At 39.9% G+C, this 16,564-nt stretch overlaps 1 protein-coding gene across 27 annotated transcripts in view; it reads right to left on the reverse strand.

Moving 5' to 3' along the window:
• picalma (phosphatidylinositol binding clathrin assembly protein a) overlaps positions 1–5,196 on the reverse strand; it is a 37,348-nt gene extending 32,152 nt beyond the window's left edge. For 8 of the 27 annotated variants that reach the window (XM_034606324.1, XM_034606323.1, XM_034606320.1 and 5 more), the window contains exon 1: positions 4,668–5,178. In XM_034606324.1, the coding sequence (XP_034462215.1) occupies positions 4,668–4,797 (130 nt within the window). In that variant the 5' untranslated portion in view covers positions 4,798–5,178. Of the gene's footprint in view, positions 1–4,667 lie in introns of all 27 variants that reach the window. The other 19 variants (XM_034606336.1, XM_034606330.1, XM_034606327.1 and 16 more) reach the window with 11 other exon arrangements.
• Between the last annotated feature and the right edge of the window lie 11,368 nt (positions 5,197–16,564).

Genomic DNA, 16,564 nt, shown 5'->3' on the forward strand with positions numbered 1-16,564 from the left:
GTGTGGTGATGTTTACTTCAGTACATAGCTCATGCACCAAAATGAGGAACCGGAATCTGAATTTAGATTCAGTCTGATAGATACCGGCCTTGTAGGTACTGGCTGGATTTTGCTACACAACCCCAGTCATTACTTCTGTCACATGACAATCTTGGTCCAACCCCCTCCCCAAATTTGGGGAGGGGGTTGGAAGCATTATACTCCTAGTGAGAACTAATCACAATATTCAAAAAAAGTTGTTATATACTGCACTTGCATTTCAAATTTGCAATGTTCCCCAACGTGAGCACCAGTGCATGTTCAGCATTGCACAACATTTTTCACAGATTTTTCTGTCGCAAAAGTGATATACCTAACAGAGGAACTCTGCAGATCTACTTTTATATAATAACCAAAAAAGCATTTGAGGTAGTGCCTCTAACCACCACAAATTAATACATTTAACATGTGACATGAATATTAATTAACACGTTTATATATAAGCTCCTAAATAATGCACCACAGACCAAAGGGCAGTATCAAAGGTCCCGAGCTACTGCTGACATCATGTTATCATTACCTCAGAGAGACCTTTGAGCGGTTGAAAAGCAGCATGTAATCAACTTCAAATAATGACAATTACCCAGGACAAAAAAAGTGCTGCCATGCACCTGGCTTGCCCACTTTTCAACAGCAAAAAACATACATAACAGAAGTGATGAGCCGCAAAGACCACATGTCCAAAAGCCAGCACTTTCATAGGCTGTTGAGGTGTACACAGCACTAAACCCACTTAGGTGCAAATTTTCCCAGAAGTCCTTTCACACTTACTTTGAACCAAATACGCTAAAGCAGACAGCAGAAGTTGATTTGTTCACCCTTTACTTTTACCTGTCTGCTAACTGCAGAGTCTCTTTAAAGTTACGTGACTGAGTTTATCTAGCATGCCAGTGTTAAAGAATGTGAACTTTGGTCCAGCACAAACTCAACATAGACAGTGTTGAGGGCCATATCTCACCTGCAATCCAGACAGTAGGAACACAGGAGGCTATGTGCAGCGCGTCAGGAAACTCCAAGACTAGTGCACACTTCAGCTATCTTTAAATACCTCAAACCTAAGTGAGATTCTTGCCAAGAAGTGGGTCCCTAGATTTCCAAGGACAGGCTTCTGTTCAGCAGCTCCACAGAGGGGCCACATGTAACCTGATTGAGTGGAAACAGGAAGGTCACTGGGACATGGCCCCATTACAGCATACTCCCATCAGCTGAAAGCTGTGGTTATTCAAAAACCCACATGTTCCAACATCAAATATGGTAGTCCTCGGTAAACCAGGCCTAAAAATAGCAGGTAAATGGAAGTGGATTCCACACTGTGCCAGGGGGTTGCCCGCAGTGACTTATTAACCGTTTGTTGCTAAGCCAGTTGATACAACAGAACAAAGACACATCTATTAATCAGTTTCTTAATAAAGATCGTCCTGAAAATAGTTCTGTTTACGGATCTCAATACTATTCAAACTCCAAACAAATAACATGAGAATACCTGAGTATAAATATCTCTGGTTGAGACAGACAAGTCATTGTCAACCTTACAACAGGCTGATTGATGGACAACTTCTATTTACATTAAACTGTGAAAGCCAATTTGCATCTTAGGTTCACTGCATGATGCTGTTTGTGGAGCAAAGGGCTGTCAAACACTGGAGCCTGCTGTGCCTTATTTTACTGAAGGAAGTAGGCTAGAATCACAGACAGTCTAGAATTTAAGAGAAACAGCTGAATGAGAAAGAAACTTAAAAAAAAAAAAAAAAAGATACAAACAGTAAATACCTGCAGGACTACAAACTGTCACAGCCGATAAAATTAAGACTTGGGCTGTGGAATATGGCCAAAAATGATATCAAGATAAAAATGTCATATCAGTTGATATCGATAGATGTCAAATTTCATTTGACTTTAGAGACTTTTTGGCTCCCTCATGAAGGTTGTGGTTTTAAACTCTTTGTGGACAGAGAATGACAAACACTTAACAAATATTATAATCAATATATATTGGATTTTGATATATTGCTATTGATGAAAACTATATTGCGATAATTATTGATATTGTTTTATTGTCAATCCCTAATTGAGTGCAAACATGTTAAAATATGATTGATGTGTTCTACATCTCCCTTGTTCCTATAAAGGAACAACATATACACTTTACTTAAACTTTAAACTCTAAAGGACAGGGTTGACTCAGCTACTATGACCATGATCAAACTGTGCATGGGCAATCCTGTTTATACTGGTTCACAAACTGAGGGTGAAGTTGAACACCTGATGAAATCCTGTGAGTTACAATGGAAAATGATGGATGTCCATTCAACAAACTGAATATGGGAAGTAGTCATCAATGCTGTTAGGACTGGAAAGCTACATATTCAAACTCAGAGCAAAGACCAGATTCCATTAACAGATCCTCATCTGAAATGTGAGGTTGCTTCACTGTCTTTCAGAACTAGTTCTAGAGAGCTGCTGTCTGACCACATTGAAATCAAAGATGTTTATAGTCATTGTAAACGTCCCCACTGAAACTCAGAGTGGAAAGACGACTGTGATACAGAGGAGGAAGATCCAATTATTGTCGCGAAAACCATTATCAATTTCTCTCCAGGAACAAATTTCCAGTGTTGGATTAAAAGAAAATACCAAAAACAAATACTGAGAATAATCCCGAGTTGAACAAATCTGATCGGGACTGACATGGACACGTCTTTAAATAGCACTTTATCCATAGCTAGATAGAAAGAGACATGTGACAGTCTCAGTCACGTCTTTCCATCGTTTGCTGCTTTTAAGATATATTAGGCCCTGTGATACAAATGATTATGTTCCTGGACCTTGGGAGATATAGATGAGTGGAGTTGTACCAAGCTTGTTCATATTATCTCTGGAAGTACCAACTGTTTCACAACACTTTCACAAATAACTTTGCTTTGAGAAACACCTGATGGTGCAGAGCCAAACCAATGCCACACTGACACGGAGTCACTTTGGCACCAGCTCCTAATCCGCCATGCTGCTTGCTCACATGGAATTGTTTTTCAAATACGTCATGCATGAAGGAGAATCTATGGAAGACACAAGTGATATCATTCGGCATTTCAGCACAGCCATCTAATACGCAATCATTTTGTTGGCTTCTGAGTGTAGCTTGGATCCAAGTGTCACAAATCCCTGCTGAACAGACAAAAAGAGAACTAGAGAGCTAAGCACAATGCCTTGTTCCTCTATCACCACCGCACAGTTGGTCAATCATGGTGTGAAGTGGGTGTGGACGTCAGAATGTCGCTTTCATAAGGCTACAGTAAAAGTTCGGTAAAGAAACTCCTAACAGACTTCAGAAAGGTATTGGGGAAGGGGATCTACATCTAGCTCAAATGATGACTAAAATCAAAGCCACAGAAAAAGTTGTGACAATTGGCATATGCACTGCTGACTAGATGTCAACGTTGTTCGACCCGTGGACATCAAACAAAGAAATGTCTATATATGATCGGTTTGTTTTGGAAGACTCTGACAGCATTATGGGGGTCGGGGAACTAATAGAAACTCAGTCATGACACAAACGTCAGGAAATTCCAGATCCGTGTCAACCATGCAGCAGTCAAACCTCTCCACAAGCACAGAGAGAATGACTGTTAAATTCTATCCAGCTGGAGAGATTGCTTTATTATGAAAAGCTCTACGCTATAACAAGCTGTATGAAAGACAGTAACGCTATCTCTGGTCGACACAGCTCAATATTAATTTGCTTATGTGCCTTTGATAAAGCTGCATATCAAAGTCCACAACCCCAGAGTCACTTCCTGAGGTAGACAGACTCAACAGGCACTGTAGACTTACGGGCCAACACAAAGCAGTCTGCTGAGCTTCAAATGAATATTGAGGTATACAAGCAGACACCTGACAATCACTTTTACAAAAGCTCACACATAAGGAACCCAAACAAAACAATCTAAAAACATGTAACACTTCACCTTCAAGCCTTTCAGATTTCAAGCAGGTAATAAGAGTCACATAATGCATTGGGCACCAACCACTTTAATTTAAAAGCCTGATTCCTGGGTACATTCTGATAGCTGCCTGTAGGACAAACGTGACACTACAACTTGACATGTGATTTAAATGTGAAATATGAATCTCGACTTCAAGTGTAACAAAAGTTTCAGGCTGAATATAATGTACATAAATTGGTGTTTTCAATGAAACAAGTTAGGTCATAATTGCTATATTTTTGTTATTGACGTTGGTGACAATCCTTTCTGGTTCCTCTCAGGTTTACTTCTTTAGGTAAATATAATGCAGTAAATATTGTGGCTGTCGACAGAATGTAGCAAAAGAAAAGCAGTAAAGCTTTCACCTTACAAATGATCAGCATTAACAATATTCAAGGCTGCTAACACAGAGTCGTGTTATAAACAAGCTAGTTATCATAACGGTCAGCCCGCTGTCTGGTGGTTCTATGTACTGGATGTCTGGGGTTTTAAAGTGGGCTGCCATAGTGTGGCAGAGTTAGCCTAACATTAACATTACATGTAGCCTGTGTGCAGGCCTCAGAGCCGCAGACACAACCTTCACACATGAACCCGAACTGAAGCAGAGAAACGCACAGCGGTGTTCACGACCAACGGGATACTTACAGTCCAAATGTTTCTTTTTCGGCCCCATGATTTCATGCGTGGTCGCCTTGCACACAGTTTTGGTAATCGCCGAGCCGGTGACACTGTGCTGTGCGGCGGTTATCCTGTCTGTAATGCTCTGGCCAGACATCCTGTATCCGATCGAACACACGCTCGCCGCTGCAGACACGTCTCCAGAGGCAGTGGAAGAGCCGGGGACAGTGGACGGCGTCGGTCTTCAAAGGCTCTGTGCCACCTGACAACCCTGGAGACAAGAGACACTGAGGCGACAGCAGGCGAGACACTGCGCGTGGGAGCTAGCTGGCTAGCAGGCTAACTAACAGGAGATAGAATTTGGTAGAAGACAGTGACTGGACCTGCAGTAAGAACCGTCCACATTTCACGAGTGTAAGATACGCACCCAGTCTTTAAATCGCTCCCTCGCGTCTACGGCGTCTTCGTCCCTTCCCGTTCAAGTCTTCCTCACATACCGCGGCCAGACAGACAGAACAAAAATAGAAGCTGTTTCCGGACGCGGCCTTTCACAATAAGAGCGCCAAAAAAAAAAGCAAAGACAAGAACGACCGTGAAAAACTACCCAACCGAAGCACATTGGATTAACAGACAAAAAATTTACCTGATTATGACTTACCATTCCATTATAACTTTTAACTGATTAAAAACTAAATCGGCGAATTTTATTCTCCAAATGCAATTACAAATAATGCACAGGAATACGTAGGAAGACAAAACAACAAAACACAATCCAACAAAGAAAAAACACTGATCATTTTTATATATAAAGTCACACAGGATAGATAAAGAACACAAAAGCAAACAGACTAGAAATATGCAACAAACATAAAAAACATGAAACGCAGACAAAGAAAACTTCCTCCGTGAAGATGTAGAATTAGGTCACATATGACGTTTCTCCCACACAGTGTGTGGGTGTGTGCGTGTGTGTTTGTTTGGGTTTGTGTGATTGTTTGTGTGCGTGTGTGAGTGTGTGTGTTCGTTTTCTCCTGTTTGGGCCTTTATTTTGGAAACGTGTCATTTCCAGTCTTATCACGAGCCTTGGTTGTAGCTGAGAACAGACCAGCCTTCCTCAGTGCAGAGTATCACAGTGTCAGAGTCATGGATGTATCATAAGACCATCCATGATTCAATTTTCAATTCTATTTTATTTGTACAGCACCAAGTCATAATAAACATGATCTCAAGGCACTTTACATCGAAGGTCAAGGGTCACCTTCAAAATTATAGAGACACCCAACAGTTCCCACAATGAGCAGCACTTTGGCGACTGTGAAGACAAAAACACTCCCTCATTAACTGGAAGAAACCTCTTAGAGAACCAGACTCAATGTGGGCGGCCATCTGCCTCGACCGGTTGGGGTGAGAGAAGAGAGAGTGAGGAGAGGGACCAGGACCAGTTGTGTAACCATCATGTTTCTCAGTCAGACTGGTTGTTATAGTGAGAAAAATAAATCATTGTGATGATTATAGATGTAAAGATGTTTTTAAAGATAGCAGCACAAGTGACTATAATAATAACAATAATGATAATAACTAACAATCATATTAATCATAATTATAATAATAATTTTTGTTGCTGCAGCTCTTGATCAGAGATACCTGCAGAATAAGAGAGAGAGACCGAGGGAGGGAAAAGACACAAAGTGACATGTCGTAAAATGAATGAATGTGGGGGCAGACAGAGAAAGAGAGGGAGAGAGAAAAGTGCTCAGTGCATGATGGGAGTTCCCCCAGCAGTCACAGTATACATTACACTTCAAACTCTCTCTCTCAACTCAGAGGTCCAGACAAGCCTGTGTAAAAGTCCAGCTTAGCTCTGGCAGTTATAACAGTAACTGTACCTGACTGTTCTGAAACATCCCTCTTAAATGAAAATTTGCACTTTTTCAAGATACACTTTAAATGTCATATTAAAAATCAAATGTGTGAGGTGGGTCCTCACATCTCCATCGACTCCAAAGAACACATTTCAGACCAGAAACTGACCACATAGGCAACACCAGACTGGTTCGTTTGCACCTGAAAAAAGTACCCAAATATAATGGAATAATATAATAACAGCCCAAAGACAAAACATTTTCAGAATTGTCACCATTGACACGATTGGCTGTTGTGCAGTGCATTCTATTAAGCTGCTCCAAGTCTTAAGTCAGCTCTATCATAAATCATCCCTGATATAATAGGAGGCCAAGAACACTTCTGTGTATTTGATCTGTACTTGGCTGAATGCAGAAATTGAAAAACTTCATAAGAACTCAAGTTCATAAAATACATATAAGAACATAGGTTGAGAAATGCAGCTCACGTTGCAGGATATTTAGAAATAGCAGATAATAAAAAGAAATGTATGAATATTGTGAAATAACATTCTTCCCTTTCACGATTGATAATAAGTTGTTGCTTAATCTGCACTTGCCAAAGATGACAATGATATCCTTGAAAACCTTGGGTTTAACCGTAACTGTTCTCGTTTGATCTTGAGATTACAACAACATAGGCTGTTTGCCATTTTTGCAAATCATGTGTGAAATAGAAGAAAAAGCAATACACAGGTTTAAACAGTGCACCAATGACTTGTAACACCATGAGCTCCATTTGTACGATGTTCTCAGACACCATGGCCTTGACAGAAAGTAGAAGTGAAGACCACATTATCCTTGGTAAAGATAGACAGATTCCAACAGCTTTCTCAGTACATTGTTGTACTGAAAGGAAAACTGTCACCCTCAGTCACAGTTCATGTTCACTTAGGAACAGGTTTTCATCAATGACCTGTTTTGGTTACATTCATCCTTCCCTCAACTCGGAACAGTCTTCCTGCCTCTGAAGCCCCCCCCCCCCCCCCCCCCCCCATAGCATGATCCTGTCACCCCCATGCTTCACTGAAGGGACAGAATTAGCCAGGTGATGAAGAGTGCCTGGTGCTCAGGAGGGTTTGATTCACTTCAATTTTATTCACACCATATTTGTTTATAGCAACAATGGCAGCAGCAGTTAATAATAGTTGAGTAGTGGTAGTCTCAGACCTGGATTGTACAAATTTGAAGTCAAAGGACAGGGAGAGGAAAAGAAAGTACACACAAGAGAGAAAAGCCAATGAAATGTTGTAATGGGATTTGATAATAATAATAATACTATTAATAAGAATAATAAGAATAATAATAAGAATAATAATAAGAATAATAATAAGAATAATAATTTACAAGGAAGACACACCACACTCGTATTTCAATATGATATGACTGCATGCAGACAGAGGTGCCCCAGGATGTACTAGGCCTATGGCACTACAACTAGGTTCAGGGCCCATCTGAGCCAGCAATAACAAAGAGGTCAGTTTTAAATCAAATGTTTTTGCTGGCTCCTAAATGTTTCCTCAAGAGCAGCTATGCTCTCTCTGACAGCACGTGAACATACCATCACCGCCTACTTGCCACCCACATATTGGTATAACTCTGAGGACATCTAGTGGTGAACATTAGCAATCATGGCTCTGCATGTACCAGATAGAGATCTCTTCGAGGCTGGGGTGGGTGGGGCTGGGGGACTGGGCTTGAGACTGTGTCGACATAAGTCTGCCTACATGGTCACATTGTATTTAATTCAGTGTTAGGGTGAAGACATGATTCAAGGTTCGGAGAAGGATAAGAATAGTGATAGCCTTGCAGGCGGTCATGCTGAAGGTTATGTTATGTTGGTAGAAAACACTTTGTTCTTTCATCGAATTTATGTACCATAGGGTTTTAGTCACTTGTCAAGGCTTTGCTTAAAACCTTGCTCAGAAGATATTGTGGCTGAGCTGGGAATATCACAACAAGAAAACTGTGTGACGAACAAAAAATATCAAAGAATGCAATTAATGTCACAAATAGCTAAACACATACTAACAAACAATATTTCTAGTTTTCAACCCACAACTCAACTATTACTGCTAATCATTGTTTCACCTTGATGCTGATAAAGATATTTAATAGTCACACAAAAGTATGTGCTCTATACATAGGCTTCTATAAGCTTATATCAATAAACACGTTGTTTGTATTGTTTTTAAATCAAGCACAACCTTGAGTCTAACAATGCGTGGCCCTTATTGAGCACTCCACTTTTCAAGTCAAATTTTATTTTTATAGCCTAATCACAAATTTGCCAAATCTTTACAGCATACTTACCTATTTCTTTAGACCCCTGAATCAGATAAGGAAAAACAAACAATGTCAAACAACTTCCAGATGCCACCAACAGATCCAAAACATCTGGAATGAGGCAGCAACAGCCAGGGAAGAGACAGCAGAATGTCCAAGAATGGCCAAGGGTCCTTTGCAGATAGCCTGAGTGAAAAGGGAGGAAGGGGAGAAGAAAAAAGGGAAAAAGAGAGGGAGAAGAGAGAGATAGACACAGCATGGCCGATAGACACTGATACTAGAGGATGCAATGATTTGCAGAAAGTTTATAGTAACCTAGTTGGCAGGACCACATGAACTCTGTCATATGTATAACATTTAATAGATTAATTGAGACTGAGTCCGACTCGCCAGAGTTTTCAACATAGGTACAAGGCCTGATGTAATCAAAGAAAAAGCCACTACTGAAAGGTAATGTGGCAAGATTAGTTTTTAACTTGGATTTAAGTGGAGCCAAACAGTCTGCAGGGAGATTATTTGAGAGGAAGGGTGAACAATAAGAAAAGGCCCTGCAGTCTGCTGACTAAAAATAATCCATGGACAAACAGGAGCTCTGTGTTCTGAAAACAAAGTGCACAGGATGGAATATAACATTCAAACAGGAGGGAGTGGCCCATATATGATTTTGTAACTCATTAGAAGAACATTGAAATCTTACATTAACAGACAGTCAGGGGAAGTTAATATTGGTGTTACATGGTCACATGTTCTAGTTTATATGCATATGTTTGTGCATACAGCTGTGTATCTGTGTGTGTAAAATTGAAAAAGAAAAAGGTAAAGAGCCAAGAACCAAGTCCCACATATTTCACATCAGAAAATCCACTGTTCAGAACACAATTTATCCATGGTGTAGCTGCATTGACATTAGGTAAGAGTTTCAGTAGAGCAACAAGCCCTGAAGGCAGGCTGAAGAATCAATAAAGAATACTGTAACCTATGGGGATTAAAAGTTGTTGGTACACAATTCTTTTCAGTACTGTTAAATAGAATAGAAGCGTCAAGGCTAGTCAATATCTATCAAGACATTCTGGATAAATATGGGGTTTAAGCAATGATTTACAACAGTTTTTTTGTCCCCCTTAGTGAGGACAGTGCCAGTTGTGTGGAGCACTGGCTCGAAAACCGGTCAGAGCGGCAGGACAGAGGTCTCCAACATGTTGCCTGTGAGCTATCGGTATTACAGCATTATTTTGAGTAGTTCACCAACCGACTGAATTATGAACTAGAAACTCCAACAACAAATAAATGCACACTTGAGATCTATTCCCATTTTATTGCAATTAGATTCCAACCCCCTCAAACACAAAATGTTATGAATTGACAGTCAAATAAATTACACTGTTTGATGATTGTTATGCTGGCTAGTTTGATAGGTTATCAAACCATTTTAGCTTATAAAATAGACCCTGACTGACCAAGTCTGCCTGGTTTTAACATGGTGGCAAGTAGAGTCTGCTTTTTCTGCAACTGTTAGGGGGACTTTAGAAAATGGCTTGAATGGATACAAATCATTTTCAATCCAATGTGATGAGTAGGTGGACTCAGTGGAGCTGTGTTGGTAGAGTTTTCAACAAGTCCTTTCACTGCAATGAAAGGAGCCAGGACCACAGGGAATCACTCACCAAGGGCAGTTCAAATTGTCAGACCACTCTCACCTTGTTTATTAGCCCAGGCAAAATAGGGATTTGGTATTCTTTGGTAATTCTCATGTGAGTGTGAAAAGATGTGATATAGATCGTCTATAATTCTTGATAAAATAGCAGTGCCCATTTCTGATGCACCGACAAAGATCTTGGCTTAGTCCAAACTATTCCTTCTTCTAATTGTCCCAGCTCCCTCAATAATCAACATATATGACTGTGGATTTCATGACCCCAAGATCATTCACAATAAGTCCTGTTGAGTTACTTGCACAGTGAGTCAACAAGCAGGGTAAAATAGCAGCTATGTGAGGGGGGTAAGGATCTTACACTAGATCTCTGACACCATGTTGAAACGTTAAAGAAAATGTTTAGTTTATTCATAATGATGATTTTAACATAACTTCAGAATTATATAATTAATGTTATCGATCATGTCAGCATATCAAGCATATAAGATATAAGATTTACTGCCCAGGTATATTGCTCAGGCAGAGGTTTCCTCTTCCTCTGAAAAATGTATTTGTCATGTATATAATGGCTGTGTCACCAAGATGGACAAGCTTATACAGGGATACTCTCTGAGGGACCCCGAGAATGATGCAAAGACTTGGTTGCTTGTATGCGTGCCAAGTGATGACATTTTAGCCAACAAAGGCCGAGAAACCTGCCCTTTCATTTAGTCAAAGACGCAAAATTATTTGTGTGCCACTCAAACTGATAAAGAGAGCTCAGTGTGACGGCACCCAGTCTAGATTGATTTCACCTCAAATAAAGGGTCCTCAGATCTTTTTTTTCTGTTGAGAGAGATCATCACTCGTTTTACCATAGTCTGAAGCAAAAAACTGTTCAGAAAAATAGGATGATTCATTGTCTTCCGTGACGTTATGCAGGTGGTATATCTCCACCAGCAGTGAGGTCATTTGACCTACTAATATTATTGTCTGATTAAAGAAAACAAACACATGGGATTAGAACCATTCTGAACTATCCCTCACACAAAACCATGTCATGTGTTATGCATCTCAATAAAGTCTTGGTCGGTATCAACAAACCCACTCTCAGAAAATCAGGATGCAGACAAGGAAGTATGACTCATTACTTAGCACAATCTTTGACAACAGTGGAAACAAAAAGCTTGGTTAAATATCTTTTTGCTATATGAATGCATAATCAGTTGAAAATGTATACATTTAGGAAATAAATAATAAGCAAGGTGATTATGAGACACAACAATGATTTAGTCTCCATTTCAAAATTGAATTTCATAAACAAATAGGGATTTGTATAGTTGCAGTGGAATTCATTATTGTGTTCCCAGAGCAGGTTTACTTCAGAATGAATTAATGCAAATGAATAGGAAGTAAGAATTATTAGCAAAATGATTCACTTCCAAAGTTTTCAAACACCTTGATGAACCACTAAATAAAATCCCACCATGGTCGTGCCTAAGTAGATGAATTACACTCACCGAGCATTTTATTAGGTACACCTGTCCACCTGCTTATTCATGCAAACAGCCAATCATATAGCAGCAGTGTAATACAAACAATCAGTGACTTTGACAGTGGCATGATTATTAGGGCCAGGTTGGTCTGAATGTTTTTGAAACAGCTGGGGATCTCCTGGGATTCTCACACTCAAAAGGTCTCTAGAATTTTTACTCAGAATTGATCAGAAAAAATCACGTCCGAGGAGAATGGTCAGACTGGCTAGAGCTGACAGAAAGGCTACGGTAACTCAGGCAACAACTCTTTACACAGAGAAGCTTCTGAGACTGAACAACATGCCTTGAGGTGGATGATCTACAACAGCAGAGACCACGTCGGGTTCACTCCTGTCAGCCAAGAACACAAACGTGAGGCTGCACAGACTCACCACCACTGGAGAGCTGAAGACTGGAATATGTAGCCTGATCTGATGAACCTAGATTTCTGCTGAGGCTGCAGCTATAGAGTCAAAAGTATTATTACTGACCATGTTCAACCCTATATGGCCACAGTTATCACATTAACACATTTATTGCAACCCCCACTTACCATGTCATACAGTAGAAGTCATCTCAAACTGGTTTCCTGAACATCAGGTATCTCAATGTCAAAGCGATAGTTACATCTTGTAGACTCCACGAAACGAACAACAACCCAGTATTAAAGTAGATTGCCTTATACTAGTGTCAGTAATTTACATAGTTGTCTAGTCCAAGTTTGACCCATAGTGAATGGTGGATTAAAGTGCTTTCAAGTCCCTCAGAGGAATGAGTGTGTATGTGCGTTTGTTGCAGTTCATTTGGGTCCATATCACTGGAAACCAGTCTGTCACAGTTCAAAGGTCATGAGAAGAAGTTTAAAAGTTACACAGTCTTGTGATGTAGAGTCATGGTTATCAGCTTTGAAATCAACTACAGATGTTGAAAACCTCTGCAGCGGAGACAATAAGGCTTTATGAATGAAAACACAGCGCTGGTATGTACCTTACCAGAGATGACCTCTGACCCTCTCATATAACTCACAGTGGCGAGCATCACAGCTGTTTGCAGTGAAACCATGAATGAATAAATCAATGGTAAATGTGTTTATCAGATGAGTTTACTGTTCAAAATTCGACCCGTGCTTTATGATGCTGGATGTTGGCTCTTCTCCCTGGAGTGAAGGTCAACTTCAGAGGAAAAGGAATTAGAACCTTCTCTTTGTTTGAAGTGTCCTCAGCACGATGGCAGCAGCTTGCAGCTAATGCAGTCAGTGCCTCAGTGTCTCCATGTTGTTACACGGGATCTTACATTAAAGGCCTATGATTTAGGAAATGATATCAAATGAGCACTCACCAAGGGCAGGGCAGGTCAACATATGCAAATATTGAAAATGTTAAATATTGAAAAGGACCCATCAGCCTCTGCAGTAAAGTAAGGATTTCTATGACTGCGGCTTCCAGATATCTCAGTGCTTTTCGAAAGCAAATGATTTGCATGAGTCCTTAACAGAAGAAGAGGGGCACCCTGATAAATATTCATAACATTTTTGTAGTGGATTACCAGATTTCCCTGCAGGTCTGAATTACAAGTCCTTCCTTATTATGACACATGGTTATTTGCAAAACATTTTCAGCATTCTTGTTACCAGGACATACAGAGGACTGTAATTCATTCATTTGTCACACTTAATATGATGTCCCAGAAAAGAGGCCAGCTGCAGTTCATGCTTTAACATGTTGAAGATTGCTGAAACCTTTTTCTATGAATTTAAAATGTAACCATCTAATATTCTGTTCAAAATAAATATTCCAGCATATTACTTTATCTTGCACTCTATTCATGTGTACACCTGCATATACTGTAATAAGGCCAAGAGAAATCAGTTGAATTGGATTTGGAAAGCATCTGTTTAAGAGGATGTTTCCAACGGCTTACTCTAAGTTGCTAAAAAAAGTGTACACATGAGCCCCACTTGATTTATGCAACTAAGACTGCTGAGCCTCATATTATCTTCAGATGAATATAAGCATGCATTTTCCACAGATAAGGACTAGGGATTTTGTTTTCCTCCCTTTAGATTAAAATCACGTGAGGAAGGGATATTTTCACTTCACCTCTTTTAAGAGGAGAAATGGTGACAATCAACAAGAGCTCTTTTATTGTATATATTCATGGGAAAATCCAAATGTGATTGGCCCCTGAAGTGCTCTTGTCCACTCACTATCTCTTGACTCTTTATGTCACCAATTGTGTTACTGAAGTATTTTATCTATATTTTATATATTAAATATTAGAAAATAGTGTATTATGTATGTTTCATTATGTTTTCTTTGCACCTTTACACAAAAAAGATCAAAATTGCTGAGAAGAACATGAAAAACATTCAGTGTTTTTGTTCAAATCTATAGAACCAAACAGCAAACAAGGAATAACCTTACTGAAAAAGAAATAGTATTGTATGTATAACCATCTATTTTTATTCAACTTTAAGTGTTTTAAAACAACCATTATACATACACAGTGTTTTCAGAACATTGGAAAACAATGCAAAACATACTTCACATAGAAGTGCAACCCAGTGCTTTTGAAAGTCGTCTTTGGTCGTTCTTAGGCACTGTTCAAACTGGGTGTTCGTTCTAGGGCAATAACCAAACTCTTGAATTAAACATCAATATGAAGTTGTTAGTGCAGTTACTGTTTTCGGACACACTGTGAATAGGAGCTTGTTTTGTTTCCTGTGAACTGGCTTAAAAGCTCATGACACTCTCCAGCAGCTGCAAGGCCTAGCAGCATCACCATAGGCACTAAACTGGCTTTGGATGCACACATTTCATGTGACACCTTACAGGTGGATCTGTAACTGCAATGCAATAACATTCTATCAAACAAATACAGACACTTTTCTGTTTTTCTAGCTTTGACCATCTTAGTGCACATCAGCTCTGAGTTCAACATTGGTAAACAGGAGGTGATCCTGCTTCTAATGGGACTACGTGGAGCTTTCCCTGAGTTGGATAAAATCTGTGTTTTAAAGACAAATGCTGGCCTGTCACTGATGCAGATGAATTGGGCAACTACAAGGAAAGTACCAGTGGTGTACATCCACCAAGGGATCAGTGTGATAATGATGTTCCTCCAGAGAATCTCTGAGAAATAACAGGTTGCTGTGTGTTGCCAGGTACAGTTTCTGCATTGTGTCGCTCGAAAGAAAGATAGCTGCCTGTTGATGTTTTTCAGACTATAGGGCAAAACCATAATATTGATGAGTGAGCTATTAGCTAGGTCAAGTTGTCCACAAGTTGTTTATTTAGTAATATATTCTTTTGATGCTTTTGTCAAGTGACTGTATCATGTCCATGAATAAACAGATATCCTATAACATTACTGGTCATAAACAGTGGTCTTCAAAGAGCACTCAGGATTTAGCAAAGTAAATGTTAAATAACCCAGAGTGCTGTGGTTTGACAATTCCAATCTGTCTGGCTGTGCAAGGTGATGAAAAGTTCCAAAATGATGTCTTTAGTCTCTATGGTTGCCATGTTCTATGGACTAAGATGCTCTCCAAGTGATAAGACCAGTTGGGTCTATCTATCGTGTATATAGAGCGATGAAAAGAGTTCTGGATAATTGAGGTACAGGGGCACTCTAGATGGCTATCAGTCTGCAGTGAGGCAATGTACTATCTCCAGTTTTTGGCCCAAATTTGTCATAATTATAATTTATCTGGATTAGCAAAGTCCTTAGAAATAAGACATTGCCATACCCCAGCCCTCAATTTTGTGGACATCACTCCAAGTAAGAGTCAGAGCAGTGAAGGAAAAGAGTTGCAGAGAGTCACTGCCAGTGGTTAACATTGGCAGCTTCAGCTCGGTGTATACACAGAAACACACTGAAGGACCGGAGGATTAGGAATCGATGCTTGAACAACCTTGAACACCGGAGAGAACTGATGAAGTCACAGATGATAAAGGTCTAAGACTACTCTTGATCAGATCAGATAAAAAAGGTAAGGGCGGATTACATCTCATTAACCGCACACTGATGAAGTTAGTCAAAACACATCAAATATTTGAAGTTATTTTTAACTGTGAGACTCTTGAGATTTTAACATGGAGGCAAACCTTAACGGAAGCTAATGTGTATTTATTTTGAGTTTATGAAGAAAAGAAAAGGAAAAATGCACGAGGAGTGGTTCTCAAACGGTCAAAAGAGACAAATGAAACAAGTGCACCTTTTGTTTTCAACTGGACCTAAGGGAACTGCAACTATACTGTTGTGTCATTCTTATACAGAATCCCTGTGTGTCATCTGTCTGGCTTACACAACGAGTCCATCACGTATACTGTTCATATGGAAGATGGGGCTACAAGGGTAGTGTGCTCTTTTGAAACTCCATGAACTCTGGTTTCTTTTGCTTTGCTCTCTTCATGTGGTGGGAGCCCTGTGACCAGAAATTAAAGATTGGGGATCAGGTAGGAGGCCGGCAGCAGCTCGAAGCTCCACCAAGCAGATTGCCTGCTGCTGTGCTGACTGAGGACTGCCACACACAAAGCATGAAAAGTGTGGATTCCCGCGGCCAAGGGC

Source organism: Hippoglossus hippoglossus, chromosome 14 (genome assembly GCF_009819705.1).
Source record: "Hippoglossus hippoglossus isolate fHipHip1 chromosome 14, fHipHip1.pri, whole genome shotgun sequence".
NCBI lineage: Eukaryota > Metazoa > Chordata > Actinopteri > Pleuronectiformes > Pleuronectidae > Hippoglossus > Hippoglossus hippoglossus.